The sequence below is a fragment of the Myxine glutinosa genome, chromosome 6 (genome assembly GCF_964187855.1).
Source record: "Myxine glutinosa chromosome 6, kmMyxGlut1.1, whole genome shotgun sequence".
Taxonomy (NCBI): Eukaryota; Metazoa; Chordata; class Myxini; order Myxiniformes; family Myxinidae; genus Myxine; species Myxine glutinosa.
The window spans coordinates 84,282,737-84,299,373 of NC_136266.1; the positions used below are offsets into that span (position 1 = coordinate 84,282,737).

Consider the following 16,637-nt stretch of genomic DNA (forward strand, 5'->3'; position numbering starts at 1 on the left):
GGTGTATGTTCTTTTAATTTCAATTTTCATGCCTCACAAAGCTTGACATCATGGCGGTCCCCAAGCGTGTCGTTTACGTTGGTAAGCGGGATTGTTCATTTACCCGGTTTGGTCTCGTTCTGTTGACGCATGAACAAGAAAACGTTTGTGTGATTAATGATGTTGTGTCTCCGAATGAGTCCCCTGGCTGTGCCTTTCTCTTTAGCGGAGAGTTCACTTGTTCCACATGCAAGTTTTCTTCAGAATCAGATGCAGTTGTAGAAGATTCCATTCCAATTTTGATAAAATGATCGGCCTTTAGCCCGCAATCACGAATATGCATTTATAAAGGCTAGATGAACTCTTTTTATTCATTTATTATTCCGTCCCTTCAAATACCTTCCTTCTTCCTTTACCCCCCTTTCTTCTTTCCTCCTGCATTCCATCTTTCCCTTCATTGTTTCCTTTTCCTTCATTGTATCCTTCGTCCTTCCTTTTTTCCCCTTCATTGTATCCTTCCTTTTTTCCCCTTCATTGTATCCTTCCTTTTTTCCCCTTCATTGCTACCTTTGTTCTTTTCCTTTCATTGCTTCCTTCGTTCTTACCCCTCATTGTCATTGATTCCTTCCTTATTTCCCCTTGATTGCTTCCTTCCTTTTCCCCCCTTTATTGCTTCCTTCGTTTTTACCCCTCAATGATTCCTTCCTTATTTCCCCTTCATTGCTTCTTTCCCCTTCATTGCTTCCTTCGTTCTTTCCCCTCATTGATGCCTTCCTTAGTTACTCTTCATTGCTTCCTTCGTTCTTTCCCCTCATGATTTCTTCCTTTTTGCCCCTTCATTGCTTCCTTCGTTCTTTCCCCTCATGATTCCTTCCTTTTTTCTCCTTCATTGCTTCCTTCGTTCTTGCTCCTCATTATTCCTTCCTTCTTTCCCCTTCATTGTTTCCTTCGTTCTTTCCTTCGTTCTTTCCCCCCATTGATGCCTTCCTTATTTCCCCTTCAATGCTTCTACCCTTCATTGCTTCATTCGTTCTTTCCCCTCATTGATGCCTTCCTTATTTCCTCCTAAATGCTTCTTTCCCTTCATTGCTTCCTTCGTTCTTTCCCCTCATTATTCCTTCCTTTTTTCTCCTTCATTGCTTCCTTCGTTCTTGCTCCTCATTATTCCTTCCTTCTTTCCCCTTCATTGTTTCCTTCGTTCTTTCCCCTCATTGATGCCTTCCTTATTTCCCCTTCAATGCTTCTACCCTTCATTGCTTCATTCGTTCTTTCCCCTCATTGATTCCTTCCTTTTTTTCCCCTTCATTGATTCCTTCGTTCTTTCCCCTCATGATTCCTTCCTTTTTCTCCTTCATTGCTTCCTTCGTTCTTGCTCATTATTTCTTCTTTCTTTCCCCTTCAATGTTTCCTTCGTTCTTTCCCCTCATTGATGCCTTCCTTATTTCCCCTTCAATGCTTCTTTCCCCTTCATTGGCTCTTTCGTTCCTTCCCCTTCATTGCTTCCTTCGGTCTTTCCCCTCATGATTCCTTCCTTCTTCCCCCTTCATTGCTTTCTTCCTCCTTTCCCCTTTATTCCCTCCTTCGTCCGCTTCCCTTAATTTCTTCTTTCCTCCTTTCCTCTTCCTTCATCCTTTCCCCTTTGCCATTCATTCCTTTCTGCTGGTTTGTGCAGGAAGTTGTAATTTGTTAATGGTGCTGGTGATAGCTCGCCTACACTTTGCGAAGGACACCGTGGCATCTTTAACGTCCACCACCAAACACTGGCACATGGGACGCCAGTTTGACGTCCATCTGAAGGAAGGCACACATTGATGAATGACCACCGTGCCTATGAAATGCCAGGGTGACAGTTTGTAGCTGGGGCGGGATTCGAACCAAGGTTAGACAGCCTAGAAGCGAGTGTGGGTACCACGAGTCCATCCTGTCAGCCCACTAAAGTATGTGAGTTCGCTGGAATACATGAGACAATTTATAATAATAATGCCTTTACCGAGAGTTCACCTTCAGGCATAACCGCGATAATAATAATAAAGCATAAACGCGATGGCTATCATTTTTGCGCTCATTGATATCTATAAATGATGTATGCATAAAATTGGATCATTCAACATTCACCCTGGAAGCCCCCACTAACCCCTGGGGCTTTCTCCTTCCCCTACATTGCATTGCCCTTCCCTACCTCATCTCCAACAAAGTGTCTTCCCTTTTCTTCCATTCCCTCCTCAGCAATTCCCTTCCCTTTTTTTCTTAACCACTGTATGTTTTCTTGTCACACCTTCCCCTCTTTTTCAATGGCGTACTCTATATATCGGTTATTCCCCCATAGCTCAGCACTTGTATCGAGTAAAGTGCACTTCTATTTTATGTTCTTTACAGACATTACTTAATAAGGCACAATGAAGTTTTCTCTGTTTTCATTTTTCGTGTTTATTGATGAAACTGGCTTTATGCCACAGGAGGGTTGGCAGAGGAGGTCGACGAGAAAGTCTTGCATGCAGCATTCATCCCATTTGGAGACGTTGTCGATATCCAGATACCTCTTGATTATGAGACAGGTAACTCTTCTTTGTGATATAACTCGCTCGCACGTCAGATGAGGTGGTGCTCACCAGTCCTCTCCTTTCCCTTTCAACTCATTATGAGGTGAATGTAGTTTTTTAACGAGTTAACAGTGGAGTGCTTGTTTGGAGGAGGAGGTCGTTGACACCTGTGCTTCGTCATCTTACGTTTGACTCCACCTCCTTTTTTGTGTTTTAAAAACTTATTTGTTTTAGAACTACTTAGTTTTGCCTGCCACATCGATTCTGGATGAAAGTTATTATAAAAGTTGATGACGTCATTTTGGCTAGAGTCATGTGGAACAGGTTGTGTTTGTATCGTTGATCAAGGTGGCCTGTGCATGCAGCTTGTGATTAATTCTGTACACTTTTACGTCCGTCCTTAAATAACTCTATTTATGCTCGAGATGTGTTCTTAAAAAAATTGAAAAAAACAAACAAACAAACAAAAAAACACCTTTAGAGGCCATTTTTCCCCGCAAAGCGGGGGGTTGGCCTTTTTCGGGCACCGTGGTTGTTGTTGTTTTTGTTGGTCCCCTTTTTGAAGCAATGTTTTACGGCCGGATGCCCTTCCTGCCGCCAACCCTTTTTGTCGCCTTTTACGACAAACAGGGAATTACCAGTGAACTGGTACTCAATTTGCCGACCTCGGAAGGATGACAGGCTGAGTCAACCCCCCTGGCGTTAATTCAGCGATCGACCGGGATTCGAACCCAGGATCCTAGGATCCTAAGCTGGCACCCCAGCCGCTAGCCCAACACCAGGCAAAAAAAATTGAATGCAAAACGAAAAAATGTAGATAGGAGACTGTTTTCCCAAAGGCATAATGTTATAGATTGAAGATGTTTTGCTGGTGGGGAAATTTCCGGTCCTAACCTAACTTTAACCTATCAAGTAAAGACAGTAAATATGTATAAATGCAGTTCCTGCAAATACATGCTAAATACCTAATAACTAAATTAATAAAGAAGGTAAATAAATGTTTAAATGAATAAATTATGGACGGTTTTAAGTAAATCCATCCGGTACTCACCAAAACCTGTGGCACAAAGCGAGTGTCCAGGCCTGGGAGGTGCAGGTGGGGTGGAGCGGCTCCTGAGATGATGAAGCACTCAACTTTATTTTGGTGACGTGACTAGTAATTGTCCTCGGAGACGAGGGAGGAAGGCTGAGCGTGTGGACGGTGTCCACCAAACACTTCCCACGCTTGACAGGTCATTTACCACTCATGATGAAGGGGTTTGGGAGAGTTTGGCACAAAATACTATGAATGAAGGTCAGCAATACCTCTCATGAGTGCAGTATAGACCGTGCGACTGAGGGCAAGAGAAATGGTGTGCTGTACGTTGTGCCTCCATTCAAAAAAAAATTGTGTGAAAAAACCATTGAATCAAAAATTACGAGGCGTAAATAGAAAATTGTTCAGTACTTTGTCTGACGTGTTAAGTCAAAGAAAGGAAATAGAACAAGTGTGAATCGAGGACCAAGTGTATACATGGCCCTGACTGTAATCGTCGTTATACTGTGAACCCAATCGTGTGTAAATTTCAGCTAGTTCTGATGTTTTGGTTTGCAATAAATTTCGTAATAATCCGTTGTTCCACTTTATCTCAAATGAGCTCTAATCGCTGTTCTTTTCATGCGTTTTATATTGGTCATGATTCGGTTATAATATCTTATTATTATCATGAATTCATTAATTTTGGATAAACATCACTTGATAGCTTTTTTTTTTATGCCTCTGCTGATTTCTTGTGCTCCTTTATTAATTTATCCAGTGAATTGTTGTGTGGTTATCTGAGCTTTTGCGGTATTTCTCAATCGACTCTTCTCCACATAAACTGAAGTACAATCTCACTTTTATGCAGCATGTTGTTCCTATGGTGTCACGTGGGAGTGAGGATGATTCTCTACGAATTAACGTTATCATACATTTCAACCCTGCTTTTTTTTTTCTTCCTCTTCCTCTTCCTCTTCCTCTTCTTCTTCTGCTTCACCCTGTCCCTCAGAGAAACACCGGGGTTTTGCATTTGTCGAGTTTGAAAGTGCGGAGGTAAGACATTTTGCGGAACATAGCTAGAGCTTTGTTGCTCTATTCCTGGAGCACATGAAATGCAAATTCAACACACACACACACACACACACACACACACACACACACACACACACACACACACACACACACACCTGCAGCTTTTCCACGAAGGAATTGTGATATAGTTGATGTCGTGCTCACATTGCTCTGAACACATTGGGTGGCATTTATTTTATTTGGTGGTTATGGAGGGATGAGATGGGGGAGGGCGGCGTTTTTGAATTCCATTCCAACAGAATGTATTTTTGATATGACGTGGTTGGTCCACCAAATGTATTTATTAAGAATAACTATTTTCTCCTGTATAATGTGAAGCTTGTTGCAGAGTAGATCATAAGAAGCAAAATGAGGAGGAGTTTTAGCATGGCTGATGCACTACATGCTCGTTTGTTCTTTTTTCTTTAAATGAATTGCCGTTCAAAGCGCTTGCAATGGTTGCATTTGGTACAGTGTATCCAACTTGACAGAGCTTGAGCAAATCTGCAACGAAGAATGGGAGAAACTCTCCAAATCCAGATGTGCAAAGCTAATACAGACATTGTGTGTAGATCAGTGAGAAAAAAATATATCAATTTAACCCATTTTAAATTCGGGTTGTAACAACGAAATGTTAAAAAAGTCAAGGGGTGTCAATACTTTCTTAAGGCACTGAATAAAGGACACAACCAGCAGGCACGAATAGCTAATGTAATGTGTGAGATAAGGTGATTTAATAGACAAGGCAGAAAATGGCAGTAAAACCCAGAATTATTTTGTTCATTCGATTTTAAAAACCCTTATTTTATTCAAATTTAATTATATATTTGAACACTGTACAACACAAATTGTCTGTTATAATACTTCGAATAACCTCAAGTTTTGTAGTACTATGCTTCAATTTTTAAAATAAGGTTTATTTGGGTGGTTTTCTGGATTGCTTCCAGACTACGGTACTCCAATGTTAAAAAAAAAACTTCTGGATTTTGTTTCTTACGATCGTTAAAATCATTGTTTTATTAAAACTGAACTACATTACAGTACTCCATATACTGTGTTTGAACATTGTGTGGAGTATCGTGTTCTTTGAACTCTCGAGTTCACAGAGCAATAACACCGGTCCAAAATGTTCCTTTCCTCGATGGCGCTATCAACCCACTTAGAGTAATTGGGTAGAACATCTTCCAATCTGCATTGATTGAAATCTCTGGTAATTATTTTTTGGTGAGTCTGGAAATGAAGTCTCGATTGTTTGTACTGCGTCATAAACCGAACTAGCAGCCTCGTTCACATTCGTATCTGGAGCAATATACACAAGGAAAACGTGTACTTGGTTAAACTCTCTTGGCAGATAATACGGTCTGTAAGACAGGCACAACAGTTCGACATTTTTTCATTATGTCTAGCATGGCATATACTGTCTCCCCAAGAAATTGCAATTGACACTCATTAAATAAAAATGTGCAGTGTATCAGCAGCCATTATTGTATCGCATGCTTTTGAGTGTAACACGAGCACTGGATTTCACAATAATTTTACTTAACAATATACTATCGGCTTTTGAGGAGGATGGTGATTGATATTGAAAGGTTAAAAAAAGATTTGACAATCGTATGAACAATGGTAGCATATTGATTCTCAAACAACTTGTTACGTCACAGCTCGATTAAAAATCAAACAAACAAGAAATATGTCGTGCATAGCACAATACTTGTGAAATCCCTAAAATAAGTTGTTGGTCTGTTATGACCTCAAAAATACTTGGTGGTTGAATTTACTGTCCAGATATGCAAATCCTCTTAAATTTCAAGTTAATTGGATGAAAATTTAAGATTTTAGAAATTTGGCTCATGTTGACCTTTTGGCCTATGTTGACCTCAAAAATACTTGATGGTTGAATTCAGTGTCCAGATATGCAAATCTTCTTAAAATTTAAGTCAATTGGATGAAAATTAAAGATATTATAAATCTGGCCTATGTTGACCTCAAAATAGTTGGGGGGTTGAATTTAGTGACCAGATATGCAAATCCTCTTCAAATTTCAAGTCAATCGGATGAAAATTGAGGATTTTAGAAATTCGGCCGATGTTGACTAACCCCATTGCATTTGCACACGCAAAGTTATTTTCACATGATCAAGGTCGACAAGTAACATCACAACAAAAACTTCTAGTTGTCAAATAAAATTTATATAAAAAGATGAAATTCGGTCACTTACAGCAGGCTGAGTCGGTACCGTGACATATGACACATGTGTGTCATGTGGAACATGCAATTTGTGATGTAAATCCATCATGTAAATGCTGCACAAAAACTCTGTATTGGAAGCAACTAATTTCGTAATAATAATAATCTTGGAGCACCAAAGTATATACGGTACAGCTATACTATAAGAGGTGTGTGTGTGTGTGTGTGTGTGTGTGTGTGTGTGTGTGTGTGTGTGTGTGTGTGTGTGTGTGTGTGTGTGTGTGTGTGTGTGTGTGTGTGTGTGTGTGTGTCGCGGTCGTTCTGTATTGCCAAAACCTTATATATTTTAATTACAGTAATATACAAGTACACATACGCATAAAAAAAATACAAAACAATTACCAAACATGTGAACACAAATGATCAAACAAATCAGATTTAATCAAACAATTCTGGACGCGGTCAAAGTTGGTGGTACGTCTTCTTCTTCCTGAACGTCATCAAACTTAACTCAGAAACGTGATCAACGGCACATTCACCAGCATATATTCAACGAAAAGCATTTTATTCCACTTCTAAGGTGACAACAGTACAGTATTTGCCACACGGAGAATGTCAAAATACAAGCACAGTATTTATGGTATTTATTATTATTCACAGTATTTCTTCTTTATGTGGGGGGAGGGGGTAACGTAGGCTATGTGGCTGCAGCCTCATGCAGGGGTGTGGGGGGGCCAGGGAGGGGCGTAAATTCTCTGCAAATGTGTACTGTGTAGCGCCATCTGCTATTGGTAGCAAAAGGTGTAACATTTTCCTTTTTTACCTGGGCAACAACACTGAGGTTAATAAATAGCACCGCAAAGCGGGCGTAACCCCTCAGCCCATGCATGGTGGAAACCAATTTCAAGATGGCTGCCGTGGCGGCCATATTGAAAATCGCAGCGCGCCCATTTTCGAAAGGAACCTTCCTCTACTCAACCCCAACACACACTGCAAAAATGGATTTAATCGGACAAGCCGTTCTGCTTGAAATTGACGGAAACCAATTTCAAGATTGCTGCCATGGTGGCCATATTGAAAATCGCAGCTCGCCCATGAACCTTCCTCGACTCAACCCCAACACACACTGAAAAAATGAATTTAATCGGACAAGCCGTTCTGCTCGAAATTGATGGAAACCAATTTAAAGATGGCTGCCGTGGCGGCCTTATTGAAAACCGCAGCGTGCCCATTTTAGAAAGGCACCTTCCTCTACTCAACCCCAACACACACTGCAAAAATGGATTTAATCGGACAAGCCATTCCTCCCGTCCATGGTAGAGGAAGGTTCTTACCCTTCCTCCCGTCCATGGTACACTGAATCTTGTGGTGAGGCAGTTGCCCTGAAACAACTTGCCTTTGCCTCTTGGAAGGCAAATCCAACTGAAGGCAAGCTCTGTTCCTTCCACCAAGCTCGGAACAAGTGTGTGTCTACCCTCAGGGGTGCCAGGAAGCATTATCTCTCCACACGCAAGAATGAACTCTCAAACCTATCTCCTGCCTCCAAATCCTGGTGGCGTATGGTCAAATCCGTTTCTGGTGTTTGTTCCCCCTCCATCCCCTCCCTCACCTCAAATGGCTACACAGTTGACACCGCACGTGACAAAGCCGAATGCCTCAACTCTGTGTTTGCCTCAAAACTTGTTTCCCAAACCCATCTCTCTCTGTTCCCACCTCACCCAGTCGAACCCAACTGCTCCTGGACTCTGTGTCCTTCTCTTCTGACAAGGTGGAGAAGTTTTTGTCAAACCTCAACTCTGATTCTTCAACTGGACCAGACGGCATCATCCCACGGGTCCTAAAATCCTGCTCTGCCACTCTATCTCACCCTCTCTGTTCTTTTCACCCTCTCTTTTGCTCAAGGTCATCTGCCAGCATCTTGGAAATCAGCAAACATTACCGCTTTACACAAAAAAGGTGCAAAAACAGATCCTAGCAACTACAGACCAATCAGCCTGATCCCAATTATCAGCAAAGTCATGGAATCCATCATTGCTTCGCATATCAAATCCTTCCTCTTCTCCAATGGATTGATCTCCGATCATCAATTTGGATTCGGACCAGGTCATTCTACTCTGGACATGTTGCTTCTGCTGTCTCAACAATGGATGGAGTTCCTAAATGCCAAACAGGAAGTCAGAGCTGTCTCCCTTGACATATTTCGTGCCTTTGATATGGTCTGGCACCTAGTTCTGCTTAACAAACTCTCCTCCTATGGTATCCATGGAAATCTCCATGCTTGGCTTGCAGACTTCTTCTCTGGTCGAGTCGACGTGCGGCCCTGAATAGATTTCTCTCATCGCCCCTGCCTGTTCTGGCTGGAGTTCCCCAAAGTAGTGTTCTGGGCCCTGTGCTTTTTCTGGTCTTCATCAATGATCTCTCCCCTGGTGTTGGGCTAGGGGCTAGGGTGCCAGCTTAGGATCCTAGGATCCTGGGTTTGAATCCTGGTCGATCGCTGAATTAACGCCAGGGGGGTTGACTCAGCCTGTCATCCTTCCGAGGTTGGCTAATTGAGTACCAGTTCACTGGTAATTCCCTGTTTGTCATTAAAGGCGGCAAAAAGGGTTGGCGTCAGGAAGGGTATCCGGCCGTAAAACATTGCTTCAAAAAGGGGACCAAAAAACAACAACAACCACGGTTCCCGAAAATGGCCAACCCCCGCTTTGCGGGGAAAAATGGCCTCTAAAGGTGGTTTTTTTAATCAATGATCTCTCCGACTCTGGAAAGGCCTCTCTGTCTCTTTGCTGATGACTCCACTCTCTGCCGCTCCATTCCTCATCCCTCAGATCGGCAGTCTGCAGCCTCCGAGTCCTCACTCTCTGCAGACCTGGACAAAATCACAGACTGGTCAAACAAGTGGAACATGTCTTTCAATCCTGACAAATCTCACACTCTTACTAAGTCTCTCCAAAAAGACCGAATGGAAAACCCTCCCATCTACTTCCTCAACAATCCTCTCCAAGAAGTTCTGTCGCTCAAGCTTTTGGGTCTCACTATCTGCCATGATCTTTCTTGGGAAAACCACATTTCCAAGCTGGCCTCCAAAGCCAGTCGCCGACTGGGCATCCTCCGTCGTGCGAAGTCCTTCCTTGGCACACCTGAGCTCCTCACCACATACAAGGCTTTCATCCGCAGCTCGATGGAATACTCTGGGCCGGTGCTCCTGCCTCAGACCTAGCTCGACTCCACGCTGTTGAAACCAAAGCTTTCAGAATCATTGGAATCTCCTGCGATGAAGCTAACTCCGAGGGCCTTTCACTCACTCACCGCAGGCAGGTTGGTGGTCTTTCTGTCTTCTACCGACTCCTCTCCGGCCTTGCTCACCCAGCTCTCTCTGTGCTCTGTCCTCCAAATATTCCTACAGGTCGCACAAGATCTGCCAGTAACCCTGTTATGGTTAAACTGCGAAAATCTAGGCTCTCTGCTCACCTTCACTCTTTTATTCCCCTTTTCCCCCTCCTCTGGAACAAACTCCCCCACTCCCTTCAATCCCACTCCTCCCTCCAGGTCTTCAAAACAGCTGTTCACCACCATATCTTATCTTCCCATATCCAAAACCTTGATCTTTTCTACCCCCGCTAATTCACCCCAGATACACTATTTCGAAATTCCAACTTCTTTCCTGGAAGTCCTTGCAGTGTCCATGTGTTTTATACCTCTCCCACCTCCCCCCAAGCCCTCTCCCTCCCACAGTTCTCTCGATGTCCCTGCTCTCAAATGTTGTGTTTGTGTCCTTCGCCCTCTCTCCCCATCTTGTCTACCGCTCCCCTTATTTTGTGTTTTATGTGTTGGTTTGTGTCGGTTTGACTTTTTGTGTGATTCATGTTAGCTCTCTCACGAGCCTCGATCTTGTATACAAAAAAAAAAAGAAGCCGTTCTGCTCGAAATTGATGGAAACCAAAAGTTGACGGACACCCGGATGGCTGTCGTGGCGGCCATATTGAAAATCGCAGCGCGCCCATTTTCGAAAGGAACCTTCCTCTACTCAACCCCAACACACACTGCAAAAATGGATTTAATCGGACAAGCCGATCTCCTTGAAATTGACGAAAACCAAAAGTTCACGGACGCCCGGACGACGCCCGTGACGACAATACCCCTTAGCCCAATTTTGGCTGAGGGGTTAAAAGCACTCTTTGCACGGGTAAATTTTTCCACTTTCCCTTCTGCCCCCCTCCCCCCTACCAAAACGGAGGGGCCTGTCAAAGCTACCCCCCCCCCCCCCCCCAATAGATGTACATGTAGTATATTTTTCCCCTCCCTCTCCCCTCACCTCCCACTCCTCCTCCCCCTCCCCTCCCCCTCCTGCCTCCACCTACTCCTCCGCCCTCCCCCCCCCCCCCGCCGCCCGGCAACGCCTACTTTCTATGTTACAATGTCACTATCATCATCATCATTAAAATCGAGTTGTCCTGCTCTGTGCCATCTTGCTGCGTCGGCACAAATTTCTTCACACTTTAAACCATACGTTGGGCGTTCATTAAGTGGATGTCTTTTTTGGTAAGTTTATTTTGACGATCCATTTGTTGTGTAATTACATAATCTAAGTTGTTTCAAAAAATTATGACAATACCATTTTGACTACATCGTCAGCAGTTCCCAAGTTAACCAGTGTTTGCCATGACAACAAATAAGGCCCAAGGAAACTTCCATCCTGACTGAGGCAAAACAGGGTCAGTAATATGTCAACATTAAAAACCTGGAATGTATTAACAAATAATCACATTCATAATTATTTAATAATTGCTGCCATTTCACTGCGTGCCTTCACTCGTTGGTCTTATCTATACAATAAGAGAGATGTTTGTTTGTCTGCCTATCTGTCGGTCTGTGTTGCCATTTTTTGTCAGAGATGTCGAAATAAATCTTTGTCAAACTTTGAGGTTCATCAGTGAATGTCGGGGAGTGTTTTAGGCAAAATAATATAAACTAAACTACATTGCGACAAAATAATATAAACTAAACTACAATGCGACTGTCGCCAATATGCCTCCACATAGTCCCACAATGGGTAGATGCCATCGTTCACTGTCCTAAAAATAAACAAGTTTGAATTTAAATCCCTTCAGCTGTTTTCAATTATCACATTTTTACCAGCCATGCCAGGTTTCACATCGATCGATGAAGCAGTTTCAGAGGAGGATTTTTTCTTTAACTATCTGCTTTCAAGTGCTTTTCAAGACTTTCAAGTGCTTTTAGTCCCTGGTGTTGGGCTAGCGGCTAGGGTGCCGGCTTAGGATCCTAGGATCCTGGGTTCGAATCCCGGTCAATCGCTGAATTAACGCCAGGGGGGTTGACTCAGCCTGTCATCCTTCCGAGGTCGACTAATTGAGTACCAGTTCACTGGTAATTCCCTGCTTGTCGTTAAAGGCGGCAAAAAGGGTTGGCGTCAGGAAGGGCATCCGGCCGTAAAACATTGCTTCAAAAAGGGGACCGAAAAACAACAACAACCACAGTTCCTGAAAAAGGCCAACCCCCGCTTGCGGGGAAAAAATGGCCTCTAAAGGTGGTTTTTATTTTATTTTATCTGCTTTCAAGCTAATATGGCTGCTGGACCTCATGACATATGACCTTAACGAATATACACTCTGCATATGTATGGGTAGAGGATAACGTTTGTGACGTTTCGTGTTTATCGGATAAGGTTCGTTTTTCTATCCAATATGACTGCCAAACCATGTGACCGATGATGTCATAAATTTAATATTTCAATACAAATGGGACATAGATCATGTGCATGCAATTTTAGAATTTTAGGATAAGGAATTTGATTAAAACATTTTTGGCTGGTATACCACTTCACCGATGATGTCATCATTATCATGCTTTTGTTCCCCATTGGGAGTACCTGACAATGTGCCAAGTTTAAAATTTTTCCTTTCAGCGGTTTCCGAGAAATAATATTTTAACTAGAACTGCCACTTTAAAACTGCTGGCAGTGATGACCGGTTTACTCGCACCCACTTTTGATACAACCCCACTTTTGATACAACCCCACTTTCATTGGACATGCTTTGACACAACCCCCTTGGATACAACCCCGATACACACACACACACACACACACACACAAACTCACACACACACACAAACACACACACACACACACACACACACACACACACACACACACACACACACACACACACACACACACACACACACACACACACACACACACAAACACATCATATGGCGCACCTGTGGTGAAAATTTCATGTCAATCCGTGCAATGATTGCAGAAAAAGCGATTTTTAAAAGAAAATAAACGTGAAATTGCAGAGCCAGAATTATTTATTTTATCTGAGAAGCTAAGCGAGGTTTCTTCTTCTTCAGCTTCTCACAACTCTGTGTCAAATGCGATCGAGTTTAAAAAAGTCAGAATTTGACCAAATCTGTTTTAATCGTTTGTTAATATACCTCAGCTATTGACAAATCTTCAATTAGAATTTTATTTGAGGTTAAAATGACCGCGAGAGATCGTGCCCAACGATCCCTTCAGTCTGTGCATGTGATGAACAATTAAATCTGCAGACGCGAAGCCTCTTCTTCTTCACGCAATAACAACTTCTAGCTTCCAGACTGTACATCCAATCATCTTGAAATTTTGCATACTTGTTACTCTTCATGACTTCGACTATAATATGAAGTTTCACGTCGATCAATAAAGCGATTCGAGATATCCATTTTTAAAATATTTTCGTTTAATTAACGATATCTGCCAAACCACGTGACCTATCGCAAATTCCAAAATGACATTTTAGTAGACTGACATGCTGAACAGATCTGTGAAGTTTCCCCTCGATTGGATCAAAAATGAGGGAGGAGCTAGGTTTTAAAGCAGGGGTGGGGAACCTTTTTCCTGTCGAGGGCCATTTCGATTTTTAGAACATCCTTCGAGGGCCATGCTAAATTATTGAATACATATATCGGACTCACCTAATGCGATGGCTGGAACTGTTTCTCTTTGGCGAGGCGTTTGGTGTCAGGTGGTAGTGATGATGATGCTACTCGCAGCTGGTTTTGCAGGTTTGGGTCAGTCAGTCTTGAGCGAAACCGAGTCTTTGCAAGAGTCAGTTTTGAAAAGAACTGCTCACAGCTGTAGGTCGTCCCAAACAGTGATGCAAACTTCAGTGCATGTCTCCTCAGAATGGGAAAATCCTCAGCACGTACATACAGTTTGTAGAACTCGAGCAAAGGGAGGACAAATCTCACACTCTTACTATGTCTCTCCGAAAAGATCGACTGGACAACCCTCCCATCTACTTTCTCAACAATCCTCTCCAAGAAGTTCTGTCGCTCAAGCTTTTGGGTCTCACTATCTGCCATGATCTTTCTTGGGAAAACCACATTTCCAAGCTGGCCTCCAAAGCCAGTCGCCGACTGGGCATCCTCCGTCGTGCGAAGTCCTTCCTCGGCACACCTGAGCTCCTCACCACATACAAGGCTTTCATCCGCAGCTCAATGGAATACTGCTCTCCCCTATGGGCCGGTGCTCCTGCCTCACACCTAGCTCGGCTTCACGCTGTTGAAACCAAAGCTTTCAGAATTATTGGAATCTCCCGCGATGAAGCTATCTCTGAGGGCCTTTCACTCACTCACCGCAGGCAGGTAGGTGGTCTTTCTGTCTTCTTCCGACTCCTCTCCGGCCTTGCACCCCCAGCTCTCTCTGTGCTCTGTCCCCCAAATATTCCTACAGGTCGCACAAGATCTGCCAGCAACCCTCTGATGGTTAAACTGCCGAAATCTCGGCTGTCTGCTCACCTTCACTCTTTCATTCCTCTTTTCCCCCACCTCTGGAACAAACTCCCTCACTCCCTTCAATCCCACTCCTCCCTCCAGGTCTTTAAAACAGTTGTTCACCACCATCTCTTATCTTCCCCCATCCAAAACCTTGATCTTTTCTACCCCCGCTAATTCACCCCAGATCCACCTTGTTTGAAATTCCAACTTCTTTCCTGGAAGTCCTGGCAGTGTCCATATGTTTTATACCTCTCCCACCCCCCTTCCCATGCCCCCCCTTCCCATGCCCCCCCCCCCCCCAACGCCCTTTCCCTCTCACAGATCTCTCGATGTCTCCATGTCTCTCGGTCCCTGCTCTCAAATGTTGTGTTTGTGTCCTTCCCCCTCTCCCCATCTTGTCTACTGCTCCCGATGTTATATGTTTTATGTGTCGGTTTGTCTTTCTGTGTGATTAATGTTCGCTCTTTCACAAGCCTCGATCTTGTATACAAAAAAAAAAAAAAAAAAAAATTTTTTTTATTTATTTATAGATAGATGAATTGCCTCGCGGGCCGGATTAAACGGTCTCGCGGGCCGTATACGGCCCGGAGGCCGGAGGTTCCCCACCCCAGTTTTAAAGGTTCATGCTTAAAAACGTCATAATTCTGAAACCATGCGACACATGACGTCATGCTCCCTGACTTTTTTTTTTTTTTATGGGTATGCGGTTTGGCCTCGATCTGTTCAGCCGTTGCAGAGAAAAAGGGGTTTTCGTGTTTTCACGAAAAACAATATGGCGGCCAAACCACGTGACCTGTGACGTCATAATTACCATTAAAATATTCTTCAGACCGAGTCCCCCCTACGGTGAAAATTTGATCTCAATCGGTCTTATTGTTGCAGAGAAAATCTTTTTTAAAGGAAATTATAACTTAAAATGGCACTGAGTTAAGGATCATCAGAATGATCAGAATTCCCAAAGTTCAAAGTGCCATAACTTTGTCAAAAATGATCGAAACGTCGTGAAGTTCGAACTTGATCTGTAACTTATCATGAGGAAACCATGTACCAAGTTTGAAATCATGAGCATTAGGAGTTTAGAAAAAAGGTCCGGAAAACAGTACTTTGCGTGATGTACTGATGGATGGATGGACGGACAGATGGAGGGACGGCGTGCAAACCTATAGTCCCCTCCGGTGTACACCGGTAGGGGACTAATAAGAAAAAATCGAACTAATAATAGGTTACTCTCCATTTCATTTCATGGAGAGTAAACCTAATTATTTGCTTATAATCCAAGATGGCTGCCATACCACGTGACCTTTGACATCACAATTATCATAAAATCATTCTGCATGTGTGTCACTCCTACCCTGAAAGTTTAGTCTCAATCGGACATGTGGTTGCTGAGAAAAACGAGGTATAACCTGTACGGACGGAGGGACAAACAGCCCTCAAACATAATGCCTCCAGCTCCTTCTTCGGCAGAGGTATTAAAAACAAAATTAGATTTTTATGCCTCCGCCCCCGAAGGTGGCTGGAGGCATTATGTTTTTGCGTTGTCCGTCTGTCCGTACGAGCTAAACCTCATTTTTCTCAGCAATCATATGTCTGATTGAGACAAAACTTTGAGGGTGGGAGTGACACACATGCAGAATGTTTCTATGATAATTGTGATGTCATAGGTCATGTGGTATGGCAGCCATCTTGGATTAAACGCAAATAATTTAAAAAATATTTCTTGTAAACCGCTGAATGGAAAATTTTGAAACTTGGCATATTGTCAAGTACTCTCAATGGGGAACAAAATCATGATAATGATGACATCATGGGTGAAGTGGTATACCAGCCAAAAATGTTTTCATCAAATTCCTTATCCTAAAATTCTAAAATTGCATGCACATGATCTATGACATCATCGGTCACATGGTTTGGCAGCCATATTGGATTAAACCGAAAACTAAAAAAAAACACCTTCTCCCAAACCACCAAATCTATTCACTCGAAACTTTACGTGTGTCATTGACTCGGCATGGCGATTAAAAGATGTTCACGAAAACATCATTGGTCACATGGTGTGG

General features: G+C 43.0%; 1 protein-coding gene across 1 annotated transcript in view; it reads left to right on the top strand.

Moving 5' to 3' along the window:
• The window catches only part of PPIE (peptidylprolyl isomerase E), a 50,434-nt gene continuing 33,797 nt past the window's right edge, over positions 1-16,637 (top strand). The window contains exons 1-3 of the mRNA XM_068120504.2: positions 1-81; positions 2,436-2,534; positions 4,547-4,590. Coding sequence (XP_067976605.1) covers positions 51-81; positions 2,436-2,534; positions 4,547-4,590 — 174 coding nt within the window. The 5' untranslated portion in view covers positions 1-50. The remainder of the gene's footprint in view (positions 82-2,435; positions 2,535-4,546; positions 4,591-16,637) is intronic.